The sequence below is a fragment of the Chroicocephalus ridibundus genome, chromosome 4, assembly GCF_963924245.1.
Source record: "Chroicocephalus ridibundus chromosome 4, bChrRid1.1, whole genome shotgun sequence".
NCBI classification, from domain to species: Eukaryota; Metazoa; Chordata; class Aves; order Charadriiformes; family Laridae; genus Chroicocephalus; species Chroicocephalus ridibundus.
In genome coordinates this window covers 67,933,765-67,954,544 of record NC_086287.1, presented here as the reverse complement: position 1 = coordinate 67,954,544, position 20,780 = coordinate 67,933,765, and the positions used below count along the sequence as shown (strand labels likewise).

The 20,780-nt window shown below is 39.7% G+C and overlaps 1 protein-coding gene across 3 annotated transcripts in view; it reads right to left on the bottom strand.

Annotated features, from left to right (window-relative positions):
- FANCM (FA complementation group M) overlaps nt 1–20,780 on the bottom strand; it is a 71,477-nt gene that overhangs the window by 15,781 nt on the left and 34,916 nt on the right. For all 3 annotated transcript variants that reach the window (XR_010070882.1, XR_010070883.1, XM_063333729.1), the window contains exons 9-13: nt 20,537–20,730; nt 19,678–19,884; nt 16,237–16,471; nt 11,563–11,720; nt 10,795–10,947 (exon numbers count right to left, since the gene is read on the bottom strand). Coding sequence is in view for 1 of the 3 variants with exons in the window: in XM_063333729.1 (XP_063189799.1) it covers nt 10,795–10,947; nt 11,563–11,720; nt 16,237–16,471; nt 19,678–19,884; nt 20,537–20,730 (947 nt within the window). In the remaining 2 variants the exon portion in view is untranslated. The remainder of the gene's footprint in view (nt 1–10,794; nt 10,948–11,562; nt 11,721–16,236; nt 16,472–19,677; nt 19,885–20,536; nt 20,731–20,780) is intronic.

Genomic DNA, 20,780 nt, shown 5'->3' with positions numbered 1-20,780 from the left:
GTATGATGTCATCCAAAGCACCTAAAGAAACTCAAGAACGAAGTTCCTGAATTGGTAATAGTGGCATGTAACCTCTTGCTTACATACCTCAGGAACCAGGAGGTGGCAAATGTGATGCCATTTTTTAATTGTCAAGGTGGAAGCTAATAGGTTGCTAACCTTATCTCCATACTGAATGTATCAGTATAAGCTATAACAGATAATGTAATTATCGGATGAGTCTTCTTCAGAAGTTTCAATCTTGCTTTTGAAAATAAAAAGTCAGATGTAAAAAACCCATTAGATTTCTTTAAAGAGACCAACATGCAAAAACATTGAGAAGCTCTCATGCGTATCATCTTCCCATCTTTCTGAAAGGCTTTCAAAAAGTCCCTGCCAAAATCCTTAAAGACACTGCATAGGATGGTTTAGGTTGGAAGGGTCCTTCCCCTCAGGGCTGCTCTCCACCCAGCTTAGATTCATGCATGAGATTGCCCTGACTCATATGCAGGACCCTGCACCTGGCCTTGTTGAACTTCAGAGGTTCACATAGGCCCACCTCTCAAGCCTGCCAAAGACGGCATCCCTTCCCTCCAGCGTGCCAACCACACCACACAGCTTGGTGTCATCGGCAAACTTGGTGAGGGTGCACTCGACCCCACTGTTCACATCGCCCACAAAGAAGTTAAACAGCACCAGTCCCAGTACTGACCCCTGAGGAATGCCACTCATCACGGGTTGCCACTTGGACATAGAGCCATTGACCACAACCATTTGAGTGCAACCGTCTAGCCAGTCCCTTACCCACTGAGTGATCCATCCATCAAATCCATATCTCTCCAATTTAGAAACAAAGATCTTGTGTGGCAGGGTGTCAAATGCTTTGCACAAGTTCAGGTAGATGACGTTAGTTGCTCTTCCCTTATCCTTAACTTGAACTTATCCTTAACTTAAACAGAGAGTGCAAAACAGGGAAATTTCTTGCATGGAGAAGCAATTGGGTACAACACAGAATCAGGAGGAGTGAGGAGCTGTTACAGCAAAGAACTTCATTAGGCCACCGTATATATCCATGATTATGTTCTAATTTGGGAAAAGAAAAAAAAAAAGAAAAAAGCAAAGTCTAGCAAAACTGCCATGTGCCAGGACAACAGTCCAGAGACAAATTTAGCATCTAGGACAAACTGGAGTAACCTAATTTCAGGCTTACATGGAGTTATATAACTGCTCCAGTTCAACTTGGTCACTCAAAATACTTTCTCCCAAACAAAATACTTTCTCCCAGTGAGCCTAGTTAATTCTGATGGAATGAAAGGACAGAATTGTAATTATCACATTTTAGCCTGAATGTGTACAATTCGTATAATCTTAAGTTACCTGATCAGCTCTTCTATAGCCTAGTAAGCTCCAGTGTGTACCAGCTACTCAGTAAATAGGTCATGCAGGAGTAAAAAACCAGGCATCTCTCTTATATTATTGTACTCAATTAATGACCTTGCTTACAACTACTGATTCAGTTTAAAAAGCAATAGGTTTTTTAATATAGAAAATAGAAAGAAAAAAGTAAACTTAAGATATTAAAATTTTCATTACTAATAAATATATGCATATTTGCATATGTATATGCACACATATGCATATGCGTGTATATACACACATACACTGTTTAATTCACACACTTAATTTAAGGCATCTAATATCAAAATTAATATTAACCTCTCTCTCCTCATAAGCTGCTTTGGATGTTCATTTTCTAATGAGATTCAGATGTCTGCCAAAACCCTGGTGATTTTGCCATTTAAAAATTAAAAGATACGTCTGCAAACAGATACAATATAGATTGTAACAATTATAACTTCTTTAATTGAAAGCTTGATTGAAATGTAGGGAAAAGCAGCATGAACAATCAGCATTTAAGTGTTTTCTGACACAAACCAGAACCTATCTTCAGAACTGTTTTTTTGTTAGATCTAGGGAAGAAAGGCTTTGGGATTTTCAGTTTCACACTGAGTGTTAAAGCCCATGGTGCCGACGCTGCCAATATAGTTAGTCACATGGGTATATTTTCTGGTTAACTTCTGTTTTAGCATGAATATTAACAAAAATTACAACAGTAAGGCTGGTGGTTTTCACACAGTATTTTGAGTAGGTAGAGTAGGTATCACAGCAGTATATTCCAATCTATTCAAATGAGAAGTGGTTACAATTGTCTCCTTGTAGGTGATCAGTTGATCCCTTAAATACTGAAGGGAAAACCCTTGTGTTTGCCCTCACACAGGATCCTCAACACGTGGAAGAGCCCCTTTCGCATATTCTGGAAACAAAACACTGTGCCTCAAATGCTCTCAGCCATGTCCATTCTCCCCTAGTCCCCACAAACACTTTTTTAAAGTTTACAAATACCTCCTAGGCTATAATTATTGTTTTTAATATATGGGTATATGGGACATGTTAGCACACACTCACTGAGGAAGCCAAACTGCCCTTCAGTTGCAATGGGAGGCTTCTGGAGGACAGAGAAATGGAAGCGTGCAGTCTTCCTCCAGCTCCTCCAGAGAGAGCGTCTGCCTTTCAAGAGTCCCGCTCACCTGCCCAACAAACTGGGCAGTAGGCAGTAAAATGCTATGTTCTGCTGAAATGGTTTACCATAAAAGTATGTATTATATAGCACTTATTAGTGCCCAGTAATGAGACTGAAGCACAAGATTGCAAGAGGACAAACAGCCACAGCTGTCAGACAAAGGCTGCTTTAACCCAGTGTGTTGTATGTGACCAAGAACCGAGAAAGTGTAGAAATAAAGAAATTACAGAATGCTCCTTCCCCAAAATGTGTCCATCTGCCCACACGGGTTACTTGATGTGAGCTTACACTGGCTAAAAATTATGTTTACACCCCCCTGAACGGTAGTAGATGAACTTTCACTGTATACAAGGTCAGGGCATATGACATATTTTTACCATAACCGAATTTTTTCTGCTTCATTTTATGCTACTTTTTCTACTGATTTCTGAAATTCCTGTCCCTTTTCTGAGCAACAGTGATCATTAAACTAATGTTTACCCAGAAGTATCCAAAACAACTCTTTCCTGGCTAAGGCAGCTTTCTCCTTCACTCAATTTCAAACTTACTGGTACAGAATTTAACTCTCCAGCTTTTTAGAACTTGCTCACATGGTAATTCTTTTTGAAATTTATTACCATCTTTTACTTTTATCACCAAAAATAATATTTTACTGCTGTAAAAATTATCCCTTTTCTAGATCATTTAGCAAACAGGTTAAACAATTCTGCTGCTTAGCTGCTAACCTCCCTGCCATCTGAGTACAGGCCATTATTTATACCTTTCGGGAACTGGTTAATGAACAGAATAATCAATCCCTCCTTTTCCGTGTTCCGTGATTGCTTAGTTTCCAGAAGAGACTCTAGGGGAAGGAACACCAACAAAAACTTTGTTTGGAAGTTCAAGTATATTCCATCAGATGGCCCTTAAAAATATATTTAGTTGATTCACTAAAGAAGCCTAAGGGACACAGAAACCACAATTTCCCCCTACAAATTTCTCTTACTAACAATATCAGGTCGTAGATGTATCTACCACTTCTATTGCTGTTTTGCTGTCAGGCAGCTTGCCTGCAATGAATCACGAACTCTCCCATGCAGCCACCCAACACCCTTTTCAAAACCCCAGGCAGCTCCTGACACCTCCTGCTCCTGCGACACCAGGCTGAGCCAAGTGCTGGGAATCCTTGAAGGGTTACCATCTGCTCCTGCTTAGAGCAACCGGCTACTTCTCATTTATCTGCTTCTACTTATTTTGCTGATACTCTAATTTGAGAGAGCATCTGTCTATACAGCAAACACAGCTACACAATAAAAACACTCAAAAGATCCCTAAAAAGGAAGATTCATTAGCAAAATACAGGGTATATACCCTAGCGATTCTGGGAACAGGTATCATTAGGTATCATTAAAGAGGCTACAGAGGCAAGAGTGAATGTTCAAGAACATCTGAAGTGTCAGAAAATAAATTAATCTCTGGTTTAGTGACTGTGTATTTTATAAAACTCTCGGGACAGAAGTGACAGGTAGTTAGTATTAGAGGTGTCTGACCTGGCAACCACCGATGGTTCTGTTATCTGGCATCACAGAGAGGTTAATGCGGACATTTACTGTTTGACTTCCTTAGCCTGGGGTGTCCCGTGCTAAGAATTGTGGAAATCTACAGGGGAGAGGGGAAACCCACCACACTACAGAGAGATACACAGCAATGACCTGGATACTGGTGTGTCATTTCCATGAAAATATGGATAGCGAAACACTCCTGAACCCCACTGACCATGGTCGTTTCTTAAGCACTGCATTTCCATGCCAATATTAAAAATACAAGCAGCAACAGGTATATCCAAGCGGATAGCAGGACCGTTGCATCTAGAAGTAGTTTTTCAACTACAGCAGCAGTTCATTGTTCTAAATAAATGATTATATTCCACCAAACTTTGTCACCGGTGCATTATTATAATATTAAAAACAATGTTAAAATATTATCCCGTCTCAAAACATAAATAGTATCTTCAAGGAGCTTTGGTGTATAGTAGCTCCTACATGAGTCCCAAGACTCTGTGAATGGATTGCCAGTTCATACTTGGCACACTGACTGTCAAAGAGCTTTGCCAAATCAGTCTCCTGTAAGAGCTTAAGGAACAACCAACTGATTATTCACAGACACAAATAACATAAATATTTTGACAGTTTGTGAAATACAGCATACACCTATTTTAAATTCAGAAACCTAAATGCAAAATTTAGATGTGTGTGTACATACACACACATCCCTAAACAAATAAAATAACAATGGAACAAACCCAACAAAAGCCAATAGTAGCCAGAATAGGTACGTGCTGTACAATTCTACTGCCAGCAGGGCGGGAGCTCAGGAGCACATCCATTAGTAATAAACACCCCAGAAGGCAGGCAGCGACATACCATACCACAGAGTGCGCATCAGGTGTCTCTTGGCTGTAGATTTAAGTTGGCAACCCTATATCCCATACCTGATATTCTATTTGGTTTCCACAAGATGTTATATTACGGCATGTTTTGCAGAAAACTGAGATCATTTAACTTCGGTGGGAAGACTATTTTTGGCTGGTCTGCCTGAACCCGAGGCACAAGGGCTGTGGAAGGCTTTCACGTAGCGCTGCAGAGGAACACCGAGTCACCCCTAAACAGGGCAGAAACGCTAGCTCAAATTAACACAGCTAAGCCCTTCCAGGTGCCACACAATCTGCTCAATCCCTTGGCCCATGCACATGGCTGACACCCCAGAATCCTTTGCCTAATCACTCTTACTTCTCCATTCTCACTGCCACAGGATCATTAAAAACAGAAAGCACCTGCAATTAAAGGTCTGAACAATCTTAACCGGGTCTCAATTAGCGTTCAGGCTCAAATCATTTGGCAACAAGATCAGAAGAATCAATATGGCACAAAGAAACTATTTTAATTGGAGAGCTGAGATTTTTTTGGTCTTGTGGGCTCTCCCTGGCAGCCTTACTGGCTGAGAACAGAACAAATGTCCTGCCGCCCTCCTGCTGGGACGCATGTTCCGCTTGGGCTTTCTGCAGTAAAGAACAATCCAGGCCACCTCTGCTGAGCTTTCTTTTGAGGATCCCAAGACAGTGCATTTTCTCTGATTATCTGTTCTCTGCTGATCAAGCCAGATTCAGTGCCCAGACAATAAATAGCACCCCACAGTTCAAACCCGCAGTTCCACAGATGCGTTAGTCCGTCTGCCACAAACACTGTAACGAAACATCATTTACCATCTAAAATTATTTGTTATTGGATGGGAAGAAGTCTCGCCACATCTCGTATCAGGATTTTAACCCAAGACGTACTAATGTCAATAAAGGCAGAAAAAAAAAAAAAAGTTTTATTGTCCTTTCTTGAACCATTTTTAACTTTGCATTCATTGTCTCCTGGAAAAAAAGTCACAGCTGGCTGGGAACACTGTGTTTTCCCCCCAAACCAGGTCTGATTTAAAACTTCAAAATCATGGAAAGACTTTTATTTGGAATTTTAGAGTATCCTGGGAACACTTTCCCTGCTGCCAGGCATTTCACCCCGTGAATCCTTCAAAGCAATCTAAGACAGAGGATAAATGACAGATGATTTTAGTGGCAGTTGTTGCGGGTTCATCTTCTAAACCCTGTTTCCCAAGGTGTGTGGTACCAGAGATTACTTGGGTGAAAAAGGGTGAGAATCTTTTGAGTGGGAGTTTTTGTGTTTTCTTTTGTCTTTCTAGGGATAATAATGAACCTCACTGTAACTTCACACTGCCAACTCTGAAGTGGGAAATGGACACCCATAGTCATCCTCCCACATTGGACAACATTCTGACATTTACAAATTCCCTAAGAGTTGCCTGCCTCCCAGGGAATAAAAAATAATGCACTCGCACTTCAATATTTCCTGTCACTTACCCTCAGAAACTTGGACAAATAGCATTTCAATAAAAATGATTACTTTGCCCTGACCTTGTTTCCAAACAGTACAGTTTAATTTTCAAAAATGCTTATAAAAGCTATTGAATTATCTTGCATAATGACAACTTGATTTGTTACCATGTTACACAAAAAATCCCTGTTTGTAGCTAGCAGAAAATCCAATCCCATCTGCCCACTTCTCGTTGCTGTAGTAATAAAGCCACACAGGCATTAAGGGCTTTTCTGCAGTGGATGTGGCCTGTCGCAGGCTTCATATTTGGGATTTCTTTTACTTTTATTTTTTTCTTTTGATTGTGCCAACTTCTTCTCTAAGTTTTTAAGAGCATATAAATACAATATACAATTTTTTCCCCCAAACATTTTCACTTCATCTATTTAAAAATATCAAAGCCTTTTCACTGACTTTTTAAAATTTATTATGCAAAACACAATTGCATAGGAAGTTTCTTGGAATCATGGAATGAGTACAAGGAAAGGAAAGCTACATATCAGTAAATTCCTGAGCTTTCTTCTGTAATAAAAACCAAAACACTCATAAAGAACACATAAATACCTCCTAAGATGGCTCGTATTAAGTTATTGCTAATCTCTGAATGAGATTCTTCCCAATAAATAATTAGTTTCATCAGAAGCTTCTAGATCATTTGGTTATTCGTAGTAAAATAATGATTTGCCTGTTTTTATCTTTTATCCCTCAGTAAGAAAATAATCAATAGAACTGTGGTTTGAAGTTCAATATCTTAGTTATTTAAGGAAATAGCTTTGACTCGTATTTGTCTTAAATCCCTCTGCTATTAAGAACTGTAAATTAACGTCAGACAGATTAGCAGTGGTATATTTGGCAATAAAATATTTATAGTAGGAACTTTGATGCACAGTACATACATGCAAAACCCTTTGACTCACTGCTAAAACAATTCTTGTTTCCATCCACTTATTTTCATATAAGACTAACATTTTAGGTAGATTTTTACAGGCTTAACTTCTGCTAAAGGTAATTTCCTGGAGGCTGGAGTAATATTCCTTTATGCTGTCCCACTGTTTAATAACAGCACTTCCTACAATTTCAAACCACATTTGAAATTGTGGTTTGAAATTCATTCAATTCAATTCATTCAATTCAAACCACATTGAAAGCCAAGCTTCCAAAAGTTTAAACTTGCTATAGAAACATCCTTCACCAATAATGCCTCAGTCAAATGGGTGTGTAAACCAGCAAGCCTGAATTAAGACCATCCCAAGCTGAGTTCTGTATATTCAGCACATACAACGCACCCGGGGATACCTTAATCCAGGCCCAGCAGAAGCACAGAGCTCACGGAGAGGCCGTAGCAGCCTCAGCCCCAAACTGCCCGTGCCTGGAGCAAGCACAATGTGTCTGGGGGTCCCACTGCGAAACGGAGCAGGACACTGAACAGGGTGAGATCCAAATCTGGTAAAAAAGCGTGATTCTAAATCTCACGGCTTTCCCAATCATATGCTGAACTGAACTGCTCATGAAAATACAGTGACAGAGAAACATGGGGCCAGCGTTCCACAGGCAGCTCTTTCAGTGGGTGGAATTTTGCCCGCACAGCATCAGTCAGGACTACAGACAAGACAGAACCACCTAGAAGAACATGCCTTAGTAGGTGTGCAGAAATTCAAAGCATTGCCTACAAACCTCTAAGTTTCTTTAATTTTGCTCTACTTCTGCATTTTTTAATTAATATTTTCTTCTAAGAACAAATACCCTACAATACAAAAAAAAAAAATAAATAAAAATCAGTGTAGTAGTTACTGCCAAAGTAAACCATCCATGCCTCCCCACAGGTCTGGCTATGGGCAACATGGCATAATCAGTTTTTGGCAAAGCTTGATTTCTGAAAGATCCTGATGTGAACAATTTCATATGCATAGTGTTAGGAATACTGTAGAGTACGATATAGTAAGAATACTATATCATAAGGAAAACCTAAACGTCTGAAGTTACAATACTACATGAATGTTATATTTACTCCAATTTTAAGTTAAAGTACAAACTTCAAATCAAACTAGTATGAAAACATCCAAGCTTTCAAGCAAATATCCCACGAAGCACACAGAACGCATAGGGATGAAGACCTCAAGACTGCCTTTTATGATGTAACTAGCTTTGGGGGCAAGAGAAGGGCAGCAGATGTTCTTTACCTTGACTTTACCAGGGTTCTGACACATTCTCCTAGCTAAGCTTGTGAGATGTTGGACCACCATGATTAAATCATTTTGGGGACTGGTATGAAGTCCTGGCAGTGGCTAGCTGCTAGGAGCATTTCTCAGAGGTTCTTAGTGTTTAACATTTTTATTACTGACCTTGACTACAGCACAGAGAGCACATTCAGTAAGTTTGCAGATGATACCAGGGGAGGAGAAGCAGGTGACATGCTTGAGGGCAGGGCTGCTGTCCAGAGGTTCCTCAACAAAATGACAGAAACCTCACGACAGAAAAATGAGACAGCAGTGTGCCCTTGTGGCAACAAAGACGATCGCACCCAGGCTCCATTAGCAGGACAGTAGCCATCAGGGCAAGGGAAGTGATTGTCCTCCTCTGTTCATCCTCTGTGAGGCCACATCTGAAGTGTTTAGGCTAGTTTTGGGGTCCCAGTACAAGTAATATCTTGGACTGGATCAAGTCCAGCAGGGGCGGCCAAAACTGTCTTGGGGCTGGAGCATACGGAGGTACAGGGGCAGACAAGGGAACTCTGTTCAGTCTTGAGAAGAAGGGGATCTCATTGCTATCTTTATCTAGTGTAAGAGCAGAGGGAAGACAGAGCCAGGCTTCCTGGAGTATATATAGCACAGAGCAGAGGCAGGTGAGCTGGGCTGTCTCATTCCCGTGAGGGACACTAGGCAGACCTGTCTCTGTAAAAGTTCTGTAAAAGCTCACTTATGAATGCAAGCGTTTGACATTCTACCTTGCTTATCATTTTTGGCACCTACTTTGGCAGAGCCTGGGGGAGAAGACTGAAGACTCGCTTGGTGACTAACAAATTTGCTCTGTAAATTATTTTCAGGGTGCCAAATGTTGGTTTAGCATCTATAACTTTGAAGGCACTCGGGAACCTGAACAGAATTCTGGTATCAATACACTTTCACAAAAGGAACTGAAGTCACAAATACTTCAAGTGCCTGAGTTGGTGGTGGGGAGTGAGGTCCTCAATTAGAAGAGAAATCACAATTTTTTTAACCATTTCTTTGCCCTTTGACTTCCTTCAGTTCTCTATACCTGAACTCTCCCCAAAGTCCTCTCTCTGTTAGTACGTTCTTGGCTGTAGCTCAGGAACACAGACTCTCAAAGAAGTCAAGAATGCCATTATTCTGTGATGAAGTGGAGAAGCTTATCTTAGCTCTGGAAGTCTATTTACAACTTTCCATTAATACACTTTCCTAGCAAGGAGTACAACTACAATGTCTCTATTCTCTTCCTTGATTAGTCTAGTTATTCAGAAAACTCTGGCAGCTTAGCAACAGATTCTGATGACCTAGAAAACTTCAACACACTAAAAAGCAATATGTGTGGAACGTAAAAGAGATAAACTGGAGGAAAAAGAGTGTGGTGAACAACCAAAGTCTTCAGGTACTTCAACAGATCCACCTCTACACACATCTTATTGTACGTGCCTTTCATTGTAAAGGCATATCTGCTATCCATAACTGATAGCAAAAAAAATTCTCATCTCCCAAATGGTTTTCATCCCTGTTAGTTTGACTGCCCTCCTCTTATCCTTTAACTCTTAGGAGCAATTAAGTTTCTAATTACAGCTTCCACAGAAAACAAACCAAAAAGCCTCAATACACAACTACCTTAAAACATGCATTACATTCTGGCATTATTTTTATGCGATGCATTTAATGTACAAAATTATTTCCAATTCCTATTACACTCTGGAACAGTTCTAATATCATTCTTGGTGACCTTGCTCCTTGACATATATATTTCTTGCATTTAATGTCCTTGTGTAAAAAATTGATACTTGGATCCCTTAAAAAAAAAAAAACAAAAAGATGATTTATGGGTGGGACTTTCTTCTGTTTTCAGAAACACTAACTGTTTTTAAACAGCTTCTGTGGAATAAATTAAGAATTACAGAATACCAGTGGGATACATCTTGAAACAAAATTAAATACGTTATCCGTTCCACAATAACTAACTTAGCCCCATGCAAACATTTCTCCACTTTTTGTTTCAACTGACCAGCCAGAACTAGAGCACTTATTATGTTTTAATTAGTCTGACTGTGCATTAAATACCTGCTGCTTGTTTACAGCCAGCCAAATGTAAACACCTTACCTGTTCATGTCTCATTAGCTCTATCATTTCCATAACACCGATAAAATGGTAGCAACGATCTGAGTGATCAACCATGGATGTAGGAAAAGGACGGTTCTGCCAAATTCTCCATTCAGACAAGGAAAGTTCATGAGTTGCCTCCTCTTTATGTTTCTGCAGTTTGAAATTAAGAGTGGCAAGGAGATATTAATCAAGAAATTGTTTAGCAAAACTAGTGTCTACTTCTCTGGTAGGGACTATAAATACTCCGAATGCAGGAAAGTATTTAAACATTATCACAAATGTTTAAGTCTGGTTTAAATAAAAGCAATTCTGTGTTTTGTGTTGTCACACCTTTTCAAGGAAGACAGGTTGTTTTAAGTGGTGAAATGACACAAACGCTCCAAATTTTTTCTCTGAATCAGAAAAGAGCTTGTAAAACTTGAGCTTTTCTTTCAGTAACACTTTTATAGTTCTATAAACAAGGAGATGAAAACATGTGGATACAATACCATCATGAATACAGTATCCTGCATGGAATTCTTCGAAACAGGAACAGAATTTAATGGATACTGAGAGATTTTTTAATGCATTTTTAATTTACAGAGCTAACCTCAAATGCCCATTTCAAACACCTAACCCTTAAATTCTTAACCTCAAAAACCTACACAGAATTCTCAAAATTGCATTTTTAATACAGACCTCCTTCAAATTCTCAGTTAACTTTGTTACTCAGGGTATCCTTTAGGCCTCATATCAAAGAAAACATTACATTTAGGTTATACTCACTGATACTTCTTCCAGGTTTTCTAAGGTTTCAAACCGAGTTTGAGGCAGTATCGGTTCCTTTACTCCATCACTTTCCTTAATCCTGTAAAGTCTGTCCCATATTTCAAATTCCTCAGGTGACAGAGACCAATTCTCATGACCGTGTATTTGCTTTTGGCCTATGGGGAAAAAAACAGTAACAGAAAAATGTTACCCACTTGAAGAAAAAGGATACACGGAATAAAAAGAACTTTGTATGACACCAATCAAAAGAAAAAATACCTTCTCTGTGCCACAAGCATAACCAGATAGAGAGAATCTGATGTCTGAAACAAGTACCAGAACAGTGTTGTATGTGTTATAATTATGGATAAATCTAATAAACAATTTTGGGGGGAGAAGGCATCATATAAACAAAGATATAGATGGATAGCAAGGAAAGAAAAAAGAGGCTCATGAGTTTTATTTTGACTCATAACTGCAAGTGGGAAGTATAGGGAACCTGTGCGCACCGATGCTAGAAAGAAACAAAATAAGTGCTCATATGGCACCTTACTGAAGACAAGGGCCTGGTGCTGCTTGGCTCTGAGCAAGTACGCTCCAGTGCCGAAGAGGAAAGGGAGTCATTTTTGGCAGGCTGACAGCAAGCCTCAATACCAACATTATCCAAACAAATGCCAAATCCCTCAAAACAGCCAACCGTGTGAATGGCAAAGGAGCATGCAAAGAATCCTTTTTAAGAGCGTGTTAAGAATGTGCGTACTTTCATCCCAGATGTATGAAGCTTGGAGAAAAATAATTAAGTTAATTTGACAATCACTCTGCAGACAGGATTTGGAATGAATCTGCAGCCAACACTCTATTCTGAATTAGTGCCATGTACGAGGAGTCAGCTTGTACCTCTCAATCCTCTCAAATTACAATTGCCAGAGACTGTGTCTTCACAGGATGGTGTGACAATGTTTATTAGAGACTCAAAAACACATCCCTGAGAGTTCAGAGTACTAGGTTCAAGTCCTGTTCAGAAAAAGTCTTTCACAGCTGGAAAAAACTAACCAACACTGAAGTTCTTCAAGGTCATCGTTAAAAACAAAACAAAACAAAAAAAACCCACAAGATCGATGTTGCTACTAAAATATTTTTGACTCTACATCTCGGAGATGTTACACTCCTTTATAGCTAACACACAGTTCAAGTAGAGGAGGAAAAATATAGAGTTCTGAAGGCAAAGAAAATTAAGAACACTTATCAGAAAAGCATATCTCACAGCCTTTCCTGTTGTTTATAAGAACAGTTAAGTATTAGGTCTGCTCTAGCAGTTAATATCCAGCACCCACACACCAAGACAGAATATGTCAATCTCTAATTAGCGTGGAGTTCTGGACCGCGTTGCCTGGCCACGGTAGAAAGGAAATGCCAGAAAGAGTCCTCAGTTGTAACCGAACCCTAATGCCCTTGGTCAGTCCAAAGTGACTTCTACTGCCTCACTTAAGATTTACCTTCATAACCAAGAAGCAAAAAGATGGCCTACCAAGGAACTGAGAATGCATTTTCAAACAGCAAGTTGTTAAGACAGGAAAAAGTGGGCACCAGTGAAAAGCTTCATAGACAAACAGATCTAGTTTGGGTTCCTTCTTGCTCTTGAGGATGCTTGTCCAGACAGTGCACCGGAGCCTTTCCTAACACCTCTGGTGATGGACCGTTGCCATCCAGACACGTCCAGGGACACACTGAGAACAACAGATGACTTCAGTTCTCTGTGTTACAGCTCCAGAGGAGACCCCCCTTTTGACAAGGTCAAGAGGATCCTGCGATACCACCTGCCCAAGCAATACATGGTGCAACTCTACACTGGCATGAAGGCCTCCAGCAGCTGGCAAAATTCGGTAACAGATACTTCCAAAGCTCTGAACTTTCTCTTTCTGAGCAGAGAAAAGTATTTTTGGCTATCAAGAAAATGAGCAAGCACAACAGGCCTCCCTAGAGAGGGGAATGGAAGCATTGATAGAGTCTGAAAAGGGGGGAGTAAAGTAATTGTGAAGAGCCAGGAGAAGAATAATTCATAAAATGAAATTTCATCTAGACAAATGCAATGCAAAAAGAAAAACCAAAAGAAATCATTGATAGCTTGAAATGACATTCAGCTACCTGAACAACAGCCTATGGGAAGAGCACATTTTAATGCATGTTAGCTATTTTTTGCCATGCCCATTGTGGTTTCCTACCTCTCACAGAGCAGGGAGTTTGGCAGAGAACTTGCAAAGATAATAATGTTAGAGATGATTATCTAGATCTTTCAGCTCTTTCACCTTTTCATTTATCTTGTAGGATAGTTATTCTCATTTTATAAAGTAAAAAAAGATGAGCATAAAAACATGAGCTGTCTCCAAAGATACCTGTTCGGAGAATTTTTTCCTCCAATGAGACCAAGCCATTTTAAACACAATTCTATTATTTCTTAAATGCTTTTTGATTTTACCGAACTTACTGATATGGTGCTCAATTTTAGCAAACTCTTAAAAAAAAAAAAACAAAAAACACAAAAAACCCAACCCTATAAACAAACAAACAAAAAAAAACAGAGAGAAAAGAATCTCAAATTAGAATGGGATTTTTGTTCTTGTTGCTGTACTTTTGGAAGAAAAGCTCCTACACCTGAGGAACACACTTGGTTAGCAATGGGGCAAGACAAGAATAATGTGTCCTTTGGGTACTGAGAAACATAAAATTTATGAAATAGGTTTTGAAGTGGAAGGATAGTGTAAAATTAATAGAAATTGGATCAAATTAGGAAGACCAGGAAATATTAAATTTTGACTAGAAGTGAAGGAGAATGCTTGAAATTACAATATTTCAATCTCTGTGCACATCTATTCTTCCATGGACAAACCTGAAGAACCTCAAGAACAAATGACAAGTAAGAGAGCATAAATAAGACAACACACAGCTTATTCATTACTGCTACTTTTTTCAATTTTCTAATGTGGAAGGGGGCACTGAAATAAGGAGAGGAGAAAACGCGAGAAATGAAGACCTTTCTTACTCTTCTTTTTGAAATTTATCTTGAATATCATTAAAATCAGAAACAGACACTAGCTTCATACAGTAATGAAGGCGACTTCAACACAAAGCTGGTGCTCAATAATTTGCACTCATGTAAGACTTGTTTGCAAGATGGGCGGTCAATCATGTTCATCTTCAGCAGCTGACAGATCTCCTCCCCGCGCACTAGGCACTGCAATTGTGGTGGCTGCTAACCTATTTCACACAAAAGGAACCTGGTAATTAGAGCCTCTGAAGTGCTGTTCCCTCAGCAGGAAGCATGTTCAGCATATTATCTTCTTTATGCACTTACTGCCTGTCATTTCTATTTTCTAGGACAGACTTACATTCTAAAATTATTATTTTAATTCCATGTTTTGCTCTGCTTAGTTTCTTGCAAGTTGTGCCTGTTTATCCTGTCCTCACTTTCCCTCACTGGTGGCCATCCTGGCCACCCCCTGGGCTGTGCACAAGCCCCAGATAAGCATGCCTTACAGCAGGCTCCAGAGGCATAACGGGAGATGTCGTCATTAGGAGCATCATCACGGCTGTGCCACGGCTGTGTCTGCAGCACACCCATACTTACAAAGAGTTTGGGGTGAGGATGGCACGTACACATTGAGTTATCAATACTAATTCTCCTCCATTACATTTCTACCCTGCAAAATGGGAGATAGCATGAAATGGTTTGGAGGCCAAAGGGGAAGCTCATATTTTCCTGCATGGTTTTGTAGCTTGCTTCCCATTTCTGTGTTCACCCTTTTGTTTGCCCCAGACGGTGTTTGAAAAGAGATCGGATGTAGGTGATCAGAAGCATTTAGAAAACACTAACACTGAAGTCCAACTACTCAGATTCTGAAATATGAAGTTTCCCAAGGCTTTTAGGAGATTCTTCTTTCAAGAAGTTGCAACTGGTCTTTACAGAAAGCACTTAACCAAAGAGATTGAGCACAACGATTTCCAAGTATTTACAAAACTTAGCTCTTTCTTCCTATCTTATAATTTTGTTCAGTTTAGTGAGCATTTCAGTACCATGTAACTGCATCAACTAAAGAGCTGTTTCTCTTTTTAGATTAATTTTCCTCCATGGGTGTGTGCAATTCATAAGTATTCGACCCTTGATTTCTCCTTCTCCTCAAAATCCTTTGGTTTTCAAGCATTTCTGTTCTATCGTCATTTACAGAGGTATAAGACATACTTTTCTTGTATTAACAAAAACATTAAGCCTAACTGTTAAAGCCCAAAACCAGGTTTGGTATAGAATTATCACTAAACATTTAAGTGACAATTATGCCACCTCTCATTGGTATATCAGAATTCTTCAGAAGACATCATGAACATTTGCCTCTTCTGTTTGTAGCTGGAGTTTCTGACCTTCAGTCACTGACTCCATGAGAAGCTCTATTAAGAAAGATGAAATGTCTGATTTGAAGTATGGATATTTAAGGACAGAACTGTGATTTTAGGATGTTAAAGGAAAAGGATGAGGAACCAAAGCAGCAGTCAGCACGGTACCACAGCTTCAGCTGACAGAAATTACATTTTTGCTAGAGACCCAGAACTCATGTGAGCACACAGTTTTGATATGCTGTAATATAACAACATGAGATAGCAGCTTACGCAGCACTTAGAAAAACACCATAATCCTCTTACCAGTGACACAGGAAAAGAGAGCAGATTTATGCTGGAGGGAACTAGATCTTCTCTCTTTGGAAAGCATTCTTGAATTGCTTGGTTCATATTTTTCAGCAGTAATAAACATTTTATGCAACTTCGGATTTATGCCTTCTGGAATCATACGTGGGCTATGCTGGTAGAAATGAAGCATTTTGTTTCCTGAAATAGCTTTGTGGATGCTCCTTTTGTTAGACTGGCTTTGATTGTACGTCTGTAAAAGAGAAGATAAATCATACGTTGTTGGATTGTTTTTTCGATCACAAGTAAAAGAACACCTGAGTGACTGTGGGGCTTCTCATTATTTTTTTATTCTGTCATCAAATTATTTGTTTTTTTTTCTTTTCTTCCCCAAACACAACTGAAACAAAATAGGATGCAAGGCCGTGAGAACCAACTATACACCCTCTTCTGTGAATATTGTCAGGTAGGTCAACATAGCTGCTTGTTCAAGTTCTTGAACTGCAAGTTCAGGACTTGCTGTATGCCTCCACATTATGGTAACCAAAGCAGGGAGGGGAAAGGAACAGAAGGACATGGACGAAAACAACAAGCAATAAGGTTGTATTGGAAATCTGATAATCAATACATTAAAACATAGCTACTAAGTTTTGGGGGTTTTTGTTTTTTTGGTTTTCTTTTTTTTTCCAAGAGCTTCTATACTAAAATATTTAAGTCAAATTAAACTTGAATTATCATCCTTTTGTGCCTAGGTAAAACATTCAAAGGAAATGAGCAAGGAAGTACCTTGAAGGAAGTACTACAGAACAGTGATTGTTCTTTCAGTTGCAAACAATACAAAATATAAAATAATGTACAGCTTTTTTACACTCTGTAAGGAGACGAAAAGTAGGCACAGCACTTGAGAGGAAAAGAAACATAGCCCTCGCCTGGGGGAATTTACAATCTGCAATAGATACAGGGATGATGTAAATTAGATTACAGAAACAAAAAAAGGCACAGGATTATTTGTTAATGTCATATATGCTCCAAGTCCTTTTGATTACACTCCATTTTTATTCTGCAATAGAGAAACCAAGACAAAGACAGAAAAACTAAGGAAAGAAAGTGGTCCCCTCTCTGAACATTTCTTGCCCTAATACTCTTCCAAGTCTCTGGGGCATAGCGCTGGCGCAGACAGCGTGCCCAGTTAGGCAGCCTACGTGTTCTGTGTGTGACAGCATGGCAGCTCTGTCCTTTTGAGAGAGATGGTCTCTGGAAGCCAGGATTAGAGGAGACAGACACAAAAAGATGCTCTCTGAATAAACCTGGAAGAGGTTAATGACTATTATACTGTCCCTCAGGTATTCCAATAACTATATTTTAAGCCTAGAACAGGCAAAAACATATTTTTATGGAAAAAAAAATTGTATTACCAAAGTAATTGGTTAACAGAATTGTTACTTTACTGTCACTGAGACAGTATGTTTCCTTTTCCTTTGTTTCACAGGGTGTCAAGCTCGGCCTGACAGGAGCCCGAGAGGCTGTGAGCTCCCCGTGCCCTTCTCTTTGCACTGGTTCAAATCTGCAGGTAACGGCCCCCATCCAGGCTGATGCACATGCAGCGGAGCTGTCACAAGATGTTAAAAAACCCCGAATCACAACACCGTGCATCTCGGAATAGGGCCAAACTAGAAAGGTAGAAGACTGGGAAGCTGAACTCTCAGGGAACCCAGGGCATTAGCAACAGCATGATGTGTGCCGCAGGGCTGAGACGCAGTGCGCTTCCACGTGGGACAGCTGAACCGGGCATGGAACACAAGGGGAGGAGAGAATCGGAACAGAGTAACAGACGCTGCTGCAACAGAAATTCCTCTCTAGCTTCAAACTTAGAGACCTGTATTCTCCAGTTTTTCCCAATAGAATTTCTTCAACAGCTTTATAATTGACTTGAAGTGGTTTGATTTAAAAAAAAGACAAGAACACAACAAAAAACCCAACCACACACAAATTACACAAATTCCCACAAATGAATATGAGACCATTAATTACTTAGCTTCAAGTTATGTGATGGGGAAGAACCTCCACATTAACAGATCTGGAAGGAGATTCAATTAAAAAAAAAAAACCCAAAGCAACAACACCAAAACCAAAAAAAGCCCAAGCAAAACCAACCAACGCCAATATTGTTCAGCAATTAAATTTATTTCATGATCTCAACGCCCCCAACAGTATATAAAATTACTATGCTACCTGGGGGAATGTTCTGCTTCAGAGATTTCTGAGAAAACCTGAAGAACCCAGTAATCCAACTATTTAAGTGAAAACTGCAAGGAATTTAAGGGACCATTTTAATATAGCAACACAGAGCAGAACTTTCAGTAGCAACCAGTCTTCATAAGCAGCATGAGAAAATATTTACAAATACCATTCACTTTCATAATTTTTAACTCTCATCCCTTCAAAGCAGTTTTTTTTTTCCGCAGGCAGGATTCTTTGGACCCTCATTTAGAATTCAATCCCCGCTACCTACAAATTTAACACAGAGGCACAACATCGACTGGAATAAATGAAATAATAGCAAGACTCTGAAATGTTGGTGTTACAGTTAGCTTACACAAATCTCACGCTTCTCTGTCATGAAACCTGATTTAACTCAGAACCAACCTCGCAAGTGAACAAAACCAGCAAAGAACAAAATCAATTTTCAGGCAGAACAGTGAGGTGCACGCTAAAAATGCCCCGTGTTCCAACAGGGGTTGCACAATGGAAGTGTAAAGCTGCAGGTTGATGTTACTCTGCAACCGCTCTCACCACAGAGCAACGTCAAGAGGGACTGGCGTGTCTCCTCCTCTCTAACCCTTGCCCTGACAGCTCCCTTGGATCACACCCAGCGGGTGCAGCTGCAGTACAGCTGAAGATGGCTTCTCCCAGCTTACAGCTCCTGGCTTAGTTTTACACTGGTACGTTAGTTTCCCAAGGGGCAGCCTGCACTCAGAGACGATTAATTATACTCCCAGTTGAGTGCTGAGGTTCAGGAATTTAGCAAAAGTAGATTTCCACTTAAGCTGATCTCTTCAGACCTCACACGCAAGTCTGCTACCACTAAGCACTTGTCTGAATGCGCAGTGTCGTCAGCAGTTCAGAGTGAGACACTGCCAGTCCTCCCACTCGCAGAGCTCCATCCCCATCTCCTCTTCCACGCATTGCTCTGTACCCTTGGCAGAAACCCTGTAGTTTCCGAGTTCCAGTTTATCCTTTACAAAACAAGTGTTATTAAGAACAAAGGCTTGAAGCCCTTCACACTGAGAAAGTGCACATATTTTTAGAATACTGTGGATTACTATACTTTCCTGGAGGGACAGGTAGATGTTGCTAGGAGTGCTCAGGACTTCAGTGAGCTTTAATGCACAGTGTATAGTTTCCCAGAACAGAAAAAACAAGTCTGTTTTCCCCATGAGAAGAAAGCCACACACTCACCCGTTCCTCCCGCCCTTCGGCGAGGATGACGACGATCCTGCCCTGCCGCCTGCGCCCCGTTCGGCCCATCCTCTGCACAAGGCGCACCGGGCTTTTCTGAGCGTCAAAGCAGATGATGAGATCAACTTCTCCAATGTCTAAGCCTTCTTCCCCAACACAGGTAGAGACCAGAGTGTTATACCCACCTTCACGAAAGCGTTTTACCACCTGAATAAATAATTAAAATTAGATTTAACAGATTAGCCAGAAAGCCCCTTATACACACTTTGCAGTGTTTCCTAGGTTCAGACAGAAGTAGAAATAATTAATTTATATTTTAAAGCTACAAAACTCAGTTGTTCTGAATTTGTCAACTGATTTGTTGTGATCAAATACCATGCACTAATGTTATCAACATATCAACTCTTCAATTCTAAAATAAAGGAAAAAAAATCACATCTTATTCTGACTCCAACCATGGCACTTTTCTAAAATTTATCTTCCCAACTTTGCTATTAAATTTTTATTATTTTTTTTAAACTTTTCTAGATCGATGTTTAAGGTTATATCTTAGTTTTTCTACCTACAAGAAAAAAAAATCCCCCATAGCAAGTATTTTAATATTTCCCCAGATTTTCAAATATATAAAAGTTATCATTTGTTAATATAATGTAAATGTATAAAATATTTCTACTTATACGTTCTGTTCAGTGAGTATAATTTTGGATACTCTGAAAGCAATTGAACTACATTGGAATTTACTAATGACACTTTGAAGTTTGGTCACTGCCATACAATCTCTATCAGTACTCAGGTAGTTAGTTATACAATTAATACTCTTTGTCACTATTTCCTAATACACCTCTAATTTTTTCTTTACCTCAAGTTGTTCCTTTTGTGTGAAGCCTTTTGTGCTCTTTCCTGTGGAATGACCAACAAAGGTCATCACTCTAACAACCGGACTGAGCCGGGAAAGCATGTCTGCGATCTCTTGCACGCTATCTCGAAACGATGAGAAGATCATCACTCTGGTATCCACAGTGTCCACAGATGTGCTTTCCGTCGTGACTTGATCTGTTTGATTTTGAAAAGCCAAAAAACATTTTTATGCATGATTTTAAAAT